At 32.0% G+C, this 13936-nt stretch overlaps 9 protein-coding genes across 9 annotated transcripts, besides 2 other annotated features; 6 read left to right on the top strand and 3 right to left on the bottom strand.

The window, feature by feature from the left end:
- Window positions 1-1821: 1821 nt before the first annotated feature.
- On the top strand, window positions 1822-2793 carry TVAGG3_0308170 (protein of unknown function (DUF3447); the record flags this gene model as incomplete). The annotated part of the gene is made up of 1 exon (XM_001302874.1): window positions 1822-2793. One exon carries the CDS (start codon window positions 1822-1824, stop codon window positions 2791-2793), a length of 972 nt encoding a protein of 323 aa, XP_001302875.1.
- Window positions 2794-3086: 293 nt separating this feature from the next.
- Window positions 3087-3371, top strand: TVAGG3_0308180 (ankyrin repeat and SOCS box-containing protein 4 family; the record flags this gene model as incomplete). Its single annotated transcript, XM_001302873.1, has 1 exon — window positions 3087-3371. The coding sequence occupies one exon, from the start codon at window positions 3087-3089 to the stop codon at window positions 3369-3371; it is 285 nt and encodes a 94-aa protein (XP_001302874.1).
- A 348-nt stretch (window positions 3372-3719) lies between these two features.
- On the top strand, window positions 3720-6080 carry TVAGG3_0308190 (tubulin polyglutamylase TTLl11 family; the record flags this gene model as incomplete). The annotated part of the gene is made up of 1 exon (XM_001302872.1): window positions 3729-5606. One exon carries the CDS (start codon window positions 3729-3731, stop codon window positions 5604-5606), a length of 1878 nt encoding a protein of 625 aa, XP_001302873.1.
- Window positions 6081-8954: 2874 nt separating this feature from the next.
- Window positions 8955-9211: a terminal%2Cinverted (terminal inverted repeat of Maverick-2 transposon ID:TVAGG3_0308200).
- Window positions 8955-13936: part of a mobile genetic element that runs on past the window's edge.
- TVAGG3_0308210 (uncharacterized protein) lies at window positions 9212-9646 on the top strand (the record flags this gene model as incomplete). The annotated part of the gene is made up of 1 exon (XM_051229739.1): window positions 9212-9646. The coding sequence occupies one exon, from the start codon at window positions 9212-9214 to the stop codon at window positions 9644-9646; it is 435 nt and encodes a 144-aa protein (XP_051099469.1).
- On the bottom strand, window positions 9830-10072 carry TVAGG3_0308220 (uncharacterized protein; the record flags this gene model as incomplete). The annotated part of the gene is made up of 1 exon (XM_051229740.1): window positions 9830-10072. The coding sequence occupies one exon, from the start codon at window positions 10070-10072 to the stop codon at window positions 9830-9832; it is 243 nt and encodes an 80-aa protein (XP_051099470.1).
- TVAGG3_0308230 (repellent protein 1 family) lies at window positions 10121-10579 on the bottom strand (the record flags this gene model as incomplete). Its single annotated transcript, XM_051229741.1, has 1 exon — window positions 10121-10579. The coding sequence occupies one exon, from the start codon at window positions 10577-10579 to the stop codon at window positions 10121-10123; it is 459 nt and encodes a 152-aa protein (XP_051099471.1).
- Window positions 10610-10969, bottom strand: TVAGG3_0308240 (uncharacterized protein; the record flags this gene model as incomplete). Its single annotated transcript, XM_051229742.1, has 1 exon — window positions 10610-10969. One exon carries the CDS (start codon window positions 10967-10969, stop codon window positions 10610-10612), a length of 360 nt encoding a protein of 119 aa, XP_051099472.1.
- Window positions 12692-12946, top strand: TVAGG3_0308250 (uncharacterized protein; the record flags this gene model as incomplete). Its single annotated transcript, XM_051229743.1, has 1 exon — window positions 12692-12946. The coding sequence occupies one exon, from the start codon at window positions 12692-12694 to the stop codon at window positions 12944-12946; it is 255 nt and encodes an 84-aa protein (XP_051099473.1).
- On the top strand, window positions 12971-13828 carry TVAGG3_0308260 (uncharacterized protein; the record flags this gene model as incomplete). The annotated part of the gene is made up of 1 exon (XM_051229744.1): window positions 12971-13828. One exon carries the CDS (start codon window positions 12971-12973, stop codon window positions 13826-13828), a length of 858 nt encoding a protein of 285 aa, XP_051099474.1.

Genomic DNA, 13936 nt, shown 5'->3' on the forward strand with positions numbered 1-13936 from the left:
CCCTTTGTATATTCATTATTTTTAATTTTGTCTTTAATTTTAGAAATTATTTTATCATGATATTTCAAAATTTCATTTTTATAATATGGATAATAATAATCCATATCATCACCCGTTATATTTTTATCATGTTTTTGGAGATATGCTTTTAAATCATAATAATCAAGAAAATTTTGATTAAATACTAAATCATCAATTAAAATTTTTAAATCTACATTATCCATTTATATAAAAATAAAATAAATGTTTTAGGGGTGCCCACCTCTTTGAATCATAGTATCAAAACCATTATTTACATATTGAATCACATCATTAACGGTTCCTTTTGTCTCTTCTGTGGCATTTTATTAAAAATAAAATTTTAAATTCATGACTCAACCCCTACGTTTTTAAATTGTATTAAATAAATGGCATACAACATCCATTTTCACAACATACAGCCTTAGTGTGTGCTCCTAACTTAGTTCTAAAGGTTTTTCTACAAAATTTAGGAATTCCATCCTCTTTAATGTCATCAATGATTTCCATTTCATTATTTTCAATTTCTTCTTCTCGTTTATGAGGTCTTTGATTATGACTCCATTGATTCCATGAAATTAAATATTCTTTATCATTATATTTATACCTCATTAGCTTATTTTGGCTTTCATATTCATTTAATAATTCACAATCTTCATTTTTAAATTGAAGTTTAACCCATTCAGGGTTTAAACAATGTTTAATTAATCGCGGAATATCTGACATCATCTATATATAGCTTCTTTTATAAAAGATAAAAAATAAATTATTTTAAAATTAATGTTAATTTTTTAATGATTTATAAATATATTTTAATGCATCGTCTATATATAGATGTAACAAAAAAAGTCACACAACCCTTCATACCCTACTACTTTCATTTCAGAAACTTTTGTGAGAATATTACACTTAGGAAAAGCGTTTAGCATTATGATGCCAATAATAATGCCAATATTTTTTGTTTTCAACCGTTGTAGATCCGAAAATGAATAAATACGAAAATAAAAATGAAATATCAAGATATGATAGAAAACTATTTTGCAATCATAATATTTGAGGTAAAATCGATTTCTCCAAATTCACACATTTAGATTAATAGTTGGGATAAAATAGCTTAATATCGCAATAACAATTATTTTTTGAACAAAAGTTCTGTTCAGATCAAAGTAGAAATTAATTTTCGAGAACAATCATTTCATGTTTTCATTTTTAACATCATACCTCGTGATAACATGAAAATTAATGACATTTATAGGCTTCAATTATGCAATCCGCTACATTTTTGCGTGATTGATTTCTTTCATTTATCGGTGCGAAGCGTCACTATTAGACCGATAAAAATTGAGAAAGATTTTGTAACTTTACATTTTCAACATGTCTTAACCAGATTACACAGCCAAACTTCTTATCTGGCACATTAATCTAATACCTCCTTAACAATCCTATCTTAAGATTCAATAAATTTGAAAAATTAAATAAAAGTTCATAGAGATCAAACCTCTTGTAGAATGCAAAAATAACATATCTGATACAATTTAACAATAAACTTATTTTTTTTTACATAGTGAATATAAAATAAGTTAGAAAAAAATAAGTTTATTGTTGAATATCATAATCATTTCGAACTCACTAGTAGCAATGTGTCATTTGATATCCATGATCTTACTCAAAATTACTAAATTGTATCCGAAATTTTGTGGTCATTGTTTTCCACATGTATAACATAGAATTTTCTCCTTCAAACATGAATTCTAAAGATACATTTTATTGTCAAATGCAAGTAAAATACTTTTAATTTTTTTCATGTCTGATCAAGATATTCACCCAAATAGATACATTGAATTGCGAAGTATCTATAAAAACTACATCGATTTATATAATGCGTTGTATCAGCTAAAAACAGAAAATGAAGGAGAATTAAACTCAATTTACAAAATGATCAAAACAGAACTGATTGATTCAAAGAAATTTCTTCCCCAAGATATCATCAACAATATCTTCAATATCATTCCGTATAATAATCGTTATACAAATTCATATTTTTCTCTTGCCAAACTCATATCTGACGAATATCGTGTCAAAGAGGTTAAAGAGGTTCCAAATCTCCTGTATTATTATGAACATGGAATTAAATTAGACAAATCTGAAGATTTCGAAAAAATTAAATCAGAAAATCTTGATATTCATGCAGAAAATACAATTTACCGAGCAATTATGTATAATGACAAAGAAAGATTCATCATATTCACGGAAAGAGAAAAATTTGATAAAGATCAAAGACTCATTAGCAATTTGTATCCATATTCAAGCTACCGATATTCATTACTTGAGTTATGTTGTTATCATGGAGCAGTTGATTGTTTCAAGTTGTTAAGAACTAAATTTAACTCGAAAATAACCGAAACATGTTTACAACTCTCATTTTTAGGAGGAAATCCAGAGATCATGAGTGAATGTTTGAAATATCAAAAATCAGATAAAAAATGCATGAAATATGCAATTATTTCACACAATATTGATTTTGTTACATTTTTGATGAATGAGTACAATATAGAGATCGATTTAGAATATTGTCAATGGTATAAAAATCTTGGATCATTTTTAGTTTATTACGATCAAACCAATAATATCAACAGAAGTTTTGTTGAATCAATAGTTTTCAATATTCCATCTCTTTGCAAATATTTCCTATCAAATGGTGCAAATATTAATGAACAAGATGGAATTTATAGGACAGCTCTTCATATCGCAGTTTATTTTAACTATAAGAAATAACAGAACTTCTTCTTTCACATGGTGCAAATATTAATGAACGAGATCTGCGTGGAGATTTCCCTCTTATTACTGCAGCACGTTACAGTAATAAAGAATTAACCGAACTTCTTATTTTACATGGTGAAAAGATTAATGAAAAAGCTGAAGGTGGGACCATCGCTCTCATTTGTGCAGTAATTAACAATAATAAAGAAATAGCCGAATTTCTTATTTTACATGGTGCGGATATTAATGGTGAAGATGAATTTGGTTTTTTTGCTCTTCGAATTGCAGCAGAAAAGAATTATAAAGAGATGGCTGAATTTCTTCTTTCGCATGGTGCAAATATTAATAAAAAAGGTGTATTAGGAAGTACAGTCCTTATATATGCAGCATATTATAATAGTAAAGAAACAGCCGAACTTCTTCTTTCACATGGCGCAAATATCAATGGAAAAGATAAAGATGGAAAAACTGCTCTTCATTATGCAGCAAAAAATAATAGAAAAGAAACAGCCGAACTTCTTCTTTCACATGGTGCAAATATAAGCGAAAAAGATAAAAATAGGAAAAACCATTCTTCATCATGCAACATATAAAAACTGTAAAGAAACCACTGTAAAAGATGACAAATATACATGAAGAAAATATCAAATTTTAGATATTTTAAAGATACTATCTAATAGAAATATAATCTTTCAGATAATTTGAACCCTCCCAATTTGGAAACGTCAATTTATCAAAACAGTAATTCATTTTCATAAATGTGCTTTCATTACCAAGACACCAAGCGAAAATTATCAAGGTCATTTCAATTTTCCTTTCAAAAGTATTCTTATTTTCTTTTTTTGGACTGAAGAATCAATCAAGAATAAAATGCAATAGTTGAATCTTTATTTTTGAATTTCAAAATCTTGTAGAGTCTCCAGATTTCGAAAAACGTCTCAAAATTTTTCATGAGCGAAGAAGAAGATTTCCCAGAACCACCACCAAAAGTGGTGAAGAAAGAGGAACCTAAGAAGATTCCGAAAGGGAAGAAGTACAAGAAGCGCCTTCTTGTTAATCTCGTTCGAACACATTATGACCTAGTTCATCAAGTTTTCGCAGACATGGGCTGGGAAGAAACTGAATCAGAAGAAAAGTGCACAATGTATTGGACGGATGCAGGAGGATCATCTGAAATATGTTCTTCCCTTCAACCTTTCCAATTTTACAATCATTTTCACGCTGTGTGGGCAATCGCCAGAAAAGTCGAAATGCTTCGTAATTACGAAAAGTTACAATCCCAATTACCTGAATTATACACATTTCAACCAAAATCTTTCTTATTACCAGGCCAATTCGCTGCCCTTAAGACTTTTATGCTAGCACAGAAGGAAAAACAGACAGAACCAACTACATTCATCGTTAAACCTGACCGAGGAGCTCAAGGGAGAGGAATTTTCCTTATTCAAGAGCCAGAACAAGCAGAATACTACACAGAATCAGCGGTTGTTCAGCAGTACATACCTCCATTCCTCATTGACGGATATAAATTCGATTTAAGATTATACGTTTTAATTACAGCTGTAAGCCCTCTCAGATTGTATTTCCATAACGAGGGAATGGCTCGTTTCTGTACTGAGCCTTATATAGCTCCTACTTCATCAAATTTATCTAAAGTTTTCGGACATTTGACAAATTACTCATTAAACAAGAAGAACGATCACTTTCAAAAGAACACAGATCCAAATGATGCTACAAAAGGCAGTAAACGCTCATATTCTTTCGTTTTAGATACAATTAAAAAGATGGGTTTAGATACCAAAGAATTACAGCGAAAAATCGATAGAATTATACGTCTTACAATCGCTTCAATACAGCCACGACTCGAACATCAATACAAAGCTACTGTTTCCGTATCAGATGACAAATGTCGTTGTTTTGAGATTCTTGGCTTCGATATTCTCCTTGATTCATCACTGGAACCATGGCTTATTGAAGTTAACAACATGCCAAGTCTTTCAACAGATTCTCCTTTCGATAAAAAACTGAAAGATTCAGTTTTGAAAGGAACTCTTACTATTCTGGACATTCCGAAAGGCTTCAAGCAGATTGTAGCTGATGAAGAAAAGGCTGTTACTCAAATGAGAATCACAGGAACAACAGAACTCCCAAGATTTAAGATATTCGACCCAGAAAAGGAAAGTGAGATAGCCAAAACAACAAATTGGCGTCAGATATATCCATTAGCACCAGACGATCCGGAACAAGAAGTCATGGATACAGCAATTAAAGTTGCTAAATCAATGCCGCTTGTTGGACCAATAGAAACGACAACAACGAAGGCCAGAAAGGAACACATTGACCAAGGCATCCAAGAAAACGAAAAGAAAGAAAAAGAAGCCCTTCAAAAAAGAGTTTTCGCAAATACCATAAAAAGTGACATTTCGAAGCCCGTAAATAAACCTTTGAAAAGTGAAGTTCCCCGGAAAAAGAAATTAATCATCCCTCAATATAAGACACCAGAAAGGAGGCGTCTTGCGAACATAGCAACAAAGAAGTCATTGTCTTCTTATTTAGCCCAGTTAAATTCAAATTCAATCTTCAAATCAATGAAAGGTACTGCTTTCAAGATGGAAGAAGAGAAAAACAGAATGGCTGATGTAAGGAGACAGGTGCAATCGGCAGATGACGAAAATATGCTTAGATGTATCATGCAAATGATAAATTACAATAATCCACAACCTGAGAGCGCGGATAAGAACCCAGCGAAACCAGCAAAAGGAAAGAAGTATTTTGTTAATGTTTTGAACATAGGACACTTTCCCAATTGCAATTTCCCTTCAAAATAAAATGTTTGTATTTTTATTATGTTTTTATTTAAAATCACATATCGTATTCGAATTTTTAGTAGATAAAACATGAAATTGTAACGCCTGTGCTTTATTTCATTGATCACTAATGATTTTCGATTATCATGTTTTGGTAGATAAGATAACTTGAGTTGAATTCCAATGAGCTAACATATGTGTTGATAAAGGAATCATATAATCTTGATTTATCGATACATTTCTATGTCGTCAATATTTTTCTTTGTATTTAGAAGAATCTCCATCATTGTTGACATTAGATAATAGTTAGCCAGGAAATGGAATGGGTGCAAAGCCATTATTTCTTTTATTAAAAATTATGTCGCGCCGGAGAGACTCAACAAAAGGAAATGTAATGATTTTGACTATGAAATTATAATATCACATTCATATACTTACTATCCATTACAAATAAAATTGGTTAATTCCGATGTTTCAAATCAATTTCAAAAAATTGTGAATGGTCGCAATTATTTTTTCAAATCATCTTCATTTTTAAAGCGTATACAATTTCAAGAACCGAACTACTATAAAATCTTTTTGCCAATTTATGGCCCTCTCAATAATAACCTTCTCAAAAGGTGTATATTCAATTTTGATAAAACAAAAATCATTGGTTAGTCAGTGACTATTATCATATCTGAATACTTATAGAACAATTTTTAGTAAAATCTAACGATGCGTAATTAGTAGTATATGATGAAGGGTTTAGTGACGTTTTTTGTAACCGTAAGAATTCATGCAATATCGAGCGATTTTGTATCATTTTTTAACATATGAAGTAAAAAATGTATGATTCTTACGGTTTTTATTCTTACGTTTTTGAATAAATCAAGATTTAAAAAATTTTCAAAATTGTAAGACATTTACACTCAGCCCATACATAATGAAATAAATCATTAAAAAATTAACATTAATTTTAAAAGAAGCTATATAAAGATGATGTCAGATATTCCGCGATTAATTAAACATTGTTTAAATCCTGAATGGAATCAATGGAGTCATAATCAAAGACCTCATAAACGAGTAAAAGAAATTAGAAATTCATGTCTTACATTTTTGAATAACTGAAGGTGTCACTACGTCACCATGTGTCACCTGGTTAATTAACTTCTCTTAAAAATGATGACAACATGACATTTTGACAACAGGTACGAAAGGAGGAAGGCATTTATGTCTTACATTTTTGAATAATTTATTTTTTAAATTCATGACTGTGAATCAAGTAGACGTTTATAAAGGTAAGTTTAATATTAAACCTATTGTTTTTGCATTTAATGATAAATTAATCGAAAATTGGGAATTAATTCCGGATAAATGGTTTAAACAACAAAACCACCTCACTAAAGTTCTTTGTAGATTAATGATTAAAACTGAGGAAAAAGAAATTTGATGAGTTCAACATAGAACTTTAAGAAACTAATGATTATTTGAATTTATGATATCAATTATTTGATTCATTCTTTCTTCAATCTCTTCTATTCTTTTTGTTAAATCATCAAATTTCATTAATGAGGTGATTCTTGATTGAGGAATAGATTTCAAACCAATCACTCCTTTTATTTTTGAAATTTTGAATCCATCAACTTTAAACATTTTATTCAATTTACATGTTGTCAATTCTTCAAATAATTTTTTATTATTAGCATAATAGTCATTAAATTCTTCAACAGATGAAAAAATTTTTATTTCAGTAATTGGTTTAACAACGTTTATTTTTTGTTGAACATTTTCACTTTCATTTATTTTTAAAATCGGTTTCATTTATCATTAAATAAAAATTAGAATATAAGTGATGAAATATATTTTTTTAATTAATATTAAATCAGAAATGGCGGCAGGATTCTTTAAAAAATTATGGGATGGAATTAAGAAAGCTGCGGGTTGGGTTTATAAAAAGATTATTAAACCCGTTGCAAACTTTTTGGCACCAGTAGCGAAAACGGCAGGAACTATCATAGGTGGAGTATTAGGTACTAAAGCAGGTAATCCGGCGATGGGAGCACAAGCAGGTAACGCAATTGGTGGAATAGCTGAAGGAATACTTAATAAAATAGGAGGTAAATAGTGGAAAAATAAATAAATATTATTTTTATCTTAGTATCGGTTGTAGTCTTTGATAAACTTTTTCTCCTTTATTTAAAACTTCTCTTATTGAGGCAGCTTTCGGTGTTATTGATTTAGCAACGTCACTAATTGCTTCTTTATTCTTAAATATCCAATTTGCCCCCTTCTTCAATGTTTCCCAAACTTTACTCGCTCCTCTTTTTACTCTATTCCACAGTTTCTTAAATATACCTGCAGCCATAGTTGATTATTTCATTAAAATTAAAAATTCATTTTCATCTTTTAATTTTGATTTTTTATTTATTAATAAATGACGACTAACTATTTAGTGCCAAACACCAAACCGATTAATGGAAATGTGTTTCATTCATTCGAAAAGATAAATGAAATATTCGCAAAGAATGACGGTAGAAGATATTATAGAGAACTTGAAAGTTCATGCTATGACTCTGATGCTCCATATTTTGATGATAAACAAACTCATTTAAGAATTACAAATCCGGCTCATGATGTGAACCAATTAGGTGACACATATATTAAACGCAAAGTTAAAGCAACTCTAGTTTCAAATAAAGCTTTCACATGTGATGCCGCTTTTAAATGCATGCGTTTATTCGTTGGTTACAAATCATCAAATCAAAGCTTTAAACAATTAGAAGTAGAAACTGAAAGAGGTGATGCCGGTTATCTTCAGATGGATTGCGCCCGTGAATCTTTCGCATTTGCAACATATAAACCAAAATCAGAAAGGAAAGTTAAAAAGTTTGTTCATTCGTTATATAATAATGTTCAAAAATATGATAACTCAGTATGTGGTAAATATATTGACCCTTCAGAAGTTTTCAAGAAAGCAAATGAAGAAGTTGATATCACTTTTGATATGATTATTCCAGTAAATGATTTGTTAGCATTTCAGGCGTTCGATGATTATCCTAAATCATTTGGTGATATCATTCTTAAATATTATGTTTTCAGGGATACTTTAGTATTTTGTCAGGTTGACCCGTTAAGAGTTGCTGATTTACAAAATTACGTTTATGAAAAGATAACTGATGAAAATTATGAAAAGATTATGAATCATGTTTATAAATATGATCGCAAATTCCAACAAATCGGACTTCCTGCCAAATTAATTACAAGCTTAGCCGCTACATCTGCTGACGCAACAGTTGATGACGTTATTATTTCATGCACAAAGATGGAAGTTTTAGAGGATAAATGCATTACACCAGGATACGGTTTAATTGAAGAATCAGTTAAAGCAGTTAGTATCCCTAACTTGGGTACTGTGGCACTGCGCGCCTCCGTACACAACTTAACGGTTTTGACACTTTACGAAACCGATAACGTATATTTTACAACACAAACACAAACACCAACTTAACCTTAAATATTTACAAAACCATCTGATACATAAACGACTTCACTAACGACTTCACTAACGAATTCCCTACCGTCCTCACTAAATAAAAATAACCTTATTTTTATTTTTTTTAAATTTTTTATTTCATTACAAAGACATGTCCGACTACATTTACTATGACTCTTTCCCAGAACGTTTCCGTGAACTATTCAAAACTCAAGTAAAACTGAGAAACATGCATTTTAACAAAGACAGACCCATTGACGATGAAAGAAACCCTGAATATATTACAATCCCTTATGACGCAAAGTTCATTGCATACATTCCTTATGGTCGCAGAGGAACGAAAACTATTTCAACAAAGAACAAAAATTATTTCTGGAGCGATGAAGAAAATTGCCTTATCTACATAAATGCATACTTAAATAAAGCTACATATTGTACAAAAGAAGGTTGGACTGGATTTGAGCTCTACATATACGACGACGATGGAAACAGACGTTGTGTATACCCATACGATAATATGTACCATTGTTTTCATCAAGCATTAAACGAATACATAGTCAGTAAGGGTCTCATTCCTGCTGAGTAGAAATGTTATATTTTTGTTCCCACATTTATTTAAAAATTAATGATATCACCATCCTCACACGTATGAAAACATAGCGCAAAAATAAATTTAGGTGAAGTGGTGAAATCTCACCTCTTTTTTCACCTAGCCGCTTTGCGGCTCTGACCCTTTGGGTCTCTTTTTTCACCCGTTGAATTCATTGCTTTATAACTCTCTGTCGTCTGCTTTCTCCAACTCTTCTAACTTCTTCTTAAGTTCAGCAATGTTGTCCTCATGAAGTTTAATCTTCCTTAATATACCTTCTTTATCTAATGGTTGCTTTATCTTTCTAAACTGAACTCTACCATCCTTCATAGTATGAACGTAAAAACCTTCTGGAATAGTTCCTGATTTAATGTATTCTACCAAAAATTTTTGTTTCATTGCTTCAGTGACTTTAGTCGTCATTTCAATCAAATAAAAATTTTAATATTAAATAAAAATAACGTTATTTTTTCAGTAAGGAAACGCAGGAGTTTTACGATTTATTTGAGGAGTAGGTTCTGGTTTAAATGTTGGAGTCGGTTTTGGAGTTGACTTTTGAACAGGAGTTTGTACTTCCATAGGTTCAGGAGTCATTGAAGGTGTTGTTTGTGAAGGCGTTGGTTTTGGCGAATGTGTTGGAGTTTGTTTAACTTCAGCTACTTCAGTATTATTTATAACATTTGCTTTATTTCTTTTCAACATCATAACTGCTCCTGCTGTAGCTAGCAAACCTAGTGGGAGACCATATCTTATATAAGGACTTGACCAAATGCTATTTTTGACAGGAGCTGGTGGAACACCTAACCTTGGTGAAACTGCTCTTTGCCATTGTGCAGCTCGTAAGAAATATTCAATAGGTGCTCCATAATCGTTTGGTAAAGTTTGTTTCACAGATGGTGAAGGTTCACGAGAGCTTGATGAAGAACTCATTTATAAGCTTTAAAAATAAACGTTCATCATTTATTCCTCACTGTCGTCCGTAGCTAAGTTATAGTCATCTAATCTTATTATTGGGATTCCATTAGCACGCACCTGAATGGCAAAGCAACAATCCCTCATAAATCCAATAAGTGGCTTTGGTACGTTTTCAGTTGCTAGTTCAATAGGTCCTTTAACAGACAATTTGTATGTTATTGGAGCAGTAGATGTTTGACCTTGCTGGAAGCAAAAATCCACTTCTGTTGGAAAACCACATAAGAAATGTGTGTTGTCATAGCTATCCCATTTATGTTCCACACTACCATCATCCACCAATGACCTCATAACATCTTCATTAAATCCAATCATATCATTGTTTGTATTGCAAGCGTTCGCAACCATTTCATAAAATACAGGTCCATATGATTTTTCAGGTTCTGCAGGCATATTTCCATAAGCTCCCATGGAAAGCTGAAGATATTTAAACTTAGGGTTCTCAAAATTAACATAATAGTTGTCTTTCTTTCTAAATAGTGCCCAAATACTTTTAACATTAATAGGCGTATAAGCTGCTGTAAATGTTGCACTTGAACTATCTGTATTCTTTGAGAATGAACCGTCCATAGGAATCCAATCCATAACTTTAACAGGAAAACATAAAGCCTCGTTTGTATAATGTTCTACAAGTTCTGTATAAATGTTAGGGTCTAAAGAGAATGACTTTGGATGAATGAAACATTCACTAAAATCCATCTTTGTTCGAAATAGTTGCTGGTTTACAGTTGTAATAGTAACTGTTCCACTAGCTTCTACTGCCTTCGTTATCATAGTGAATGGTTCATTCCATGGAACAAATTTATTTGTCGGTGGATTTGAATCTGAAGCAAATGCAACTTTAAGAGTTGGATTGAAAGCAATGATATCATTTACAGATATAGATGTGCATTGTAAGGCGTCGCTACTGAACTTTACTTTAAGCTGAATGTTACCAGCAAAAGCTGGAATAAATCGAATAGCTTCTAATGGAAGGAATCTTCTAACAGGAATTCTTAAACGAAGCTTAAAATCAAATGATTTTCCTGCTGTAATTGGACCACTAACAATTTGTCCTGTTCTGCATGTTCCCGAATGACTCCATACATCTTCATGTCGAGTCTTTGAGAAAACATCTACTTTCTTTATTTGTTCGGTAGTTTGTGAGTTTGAAGTTATATATGCTTCTTCTCTTGCGTTGTCTTGAGAATATACGATACGACCATTTGCAAGGATTTGATATCCAGCAACTGCATAGAAAGCGTCATCGAAACCAATCCAAAATCCTGGTGGGTTTGTTTTATTGGAACCTGAACCAATTTCTTTATCTACAATAAATTGACCTTCCATTTTATACGTAATGAATGTATTGTAAAGGTCCAACATATTTTCACCAGGAGGTGAGAGATTGAATGTTACCCATGTGTTATCTTTAGCAGTTCCAGGTTGTGATGGAATCTTTGCGTCAGAATATTTTCTATTAGTGTCACCAATTTGAACTGCATTGTCTATGATATCGAAATATGAGCGAATCTGATGAATATGCTCTGCTGGAGTAAATTCGTTTAGCTGTTCGTTCTGCATGTATTTACTTCAGATAAAAATATCTATTTACTTCATTATTCTCACTCTTCTTCTTGGCATTCGTGGTGGAAGTTGTTTCTTGACATTTTCAATGAACTGTACATTCTCTTTTGTCTCAACTTCTTTCACTGGCGGGTCAGGGTTCTTTGACTCGGTTTGCTTTTCAATGAAATTCACGAACTTTGCAATAAGCTCTTGGTTCGTTATTGAAAGAACATCTGGCTTCTTTTCTTCTTGTTCTATTGACTTTTCAGTTTGAACAGAAGGTTTTATATGGGCTTCGTGGGCTTCACCCTTGCCATGCACATTAATGTTGTCGCTTTCTGCATTCGCTAATGGAACCTTTCTTTTTCTTACATATATTTTACCATCTTTACTCTGACTTACGTAATAGAAAGGATGTTGTATTCCTCTGGCGTCATTTAATATAATAGACTCTCGCTCTGATTTTGACAAGCTCATTTTACATCGGTTAAAGTTTTAATTTTGTTTTTTATCTGCAATCAAATGACTCAGACAAGTCCTACGGACAAGACCCAAGGTGTCATAGATGTTGAAGCATTGAAGAAAGAAATTCGTGAGCAAATTTTATCCGAACTGAAGGAACAAAAACAAGAACAAAAGCCAGAGAGACCAAAGAGAAAACTTAGTGAAAAACAACTTGCTGCATTAGCTGCTGGAAGACAAAAGAACCCACGTTTGCTGGCAAAGAAAGCTAGAGAAGAAGCAAAAGCTAAAGAAGCTGAAGCAAAGAAAGAGTAAATGGTTTATTTTTATCCGAACTAAATGTATAGACAAATACCTTTATCTGTTGCGTTCAGTAGTGAAAACCCTGACGTCAAAATAAAGGGGAACAGAGTAACGTTTAAGTTTCCAACAGACTGGATTGTGAACATAAATGAAGAGAAGTACATTGGCATAACATCTATGTATATAACACGTGATTTCAGAAAGGTTGACTTTATACTTCAAGTCGAGATAGAAAATGACGAACAGTCTTTAAGCGCCCAAAACATTCACATATACAAATACTTTAAAGACGATACAACATTGTTGCAATGTATGATTTCATTTAATGAGATGTTCGAGAAAAAGTTCAACATTGAAGTACAAACTTTACAGCCTTTACGTGAGTTTCTTGCACAACTGAAGGAAGAAGGTAGTCAGCCACAACTTATAGACTTTCATTATGAATTTAATGAAAATGAAGATGGAACTCATGACTGTCAATTCATTGTATTCTCACCATTCAATGAAGTCGCTAAAAAGAAAGAAAATCCATTACGTATAAGATTTCAAATCTCCGAACCAAGTGATGATTTTAAGAATGTTTTCAATTATGATGCAATGCTTCCGAGGAAAAATGAATTTTCAAAGATTGTAACACCTGGCATTTGGGATAGAAAGCAAGCAATACTTTACTCTAATATAGCCAAAGGCGTTGAAAATGAGTTCATTGGTCATACAAGAACTTCACCACTTCCTAACCCTAAATACTATAAATTAACTGGCTTCAATCGTGAGTTTTGGATAGACATGTTCTCCACTCATGACCATAAATGTCCAGTGTTCTTGCCTCCAGATGGGAAGGACTGTCTCTACATTGAAGCACAACTCTTAAACTCTACCATCGCAGTATTGTAAAATCTACGCTAGCTTTATTTTTATCACGAATGACCTCATTCATGACCTCATTCATGACCTCATTGCTGACAAAAATAAGCCGCTAGCGGCAAGGGCGAAGCCCATGAC

The sequence above is a fragment of the Trichomonas vaginalis genome, chromosome V, assembly GCF_026262505.1.
Source record: "Trichomonas vaginalis G3 chromosome V, whole genome shotgun sequence".
Classification (NCBI taxonomy): domain Eukaryota; phylum Parabasalia; order Trichomonadida; family Trichomonadidae; genus Trichomonas; species Trichomonas vaginalis.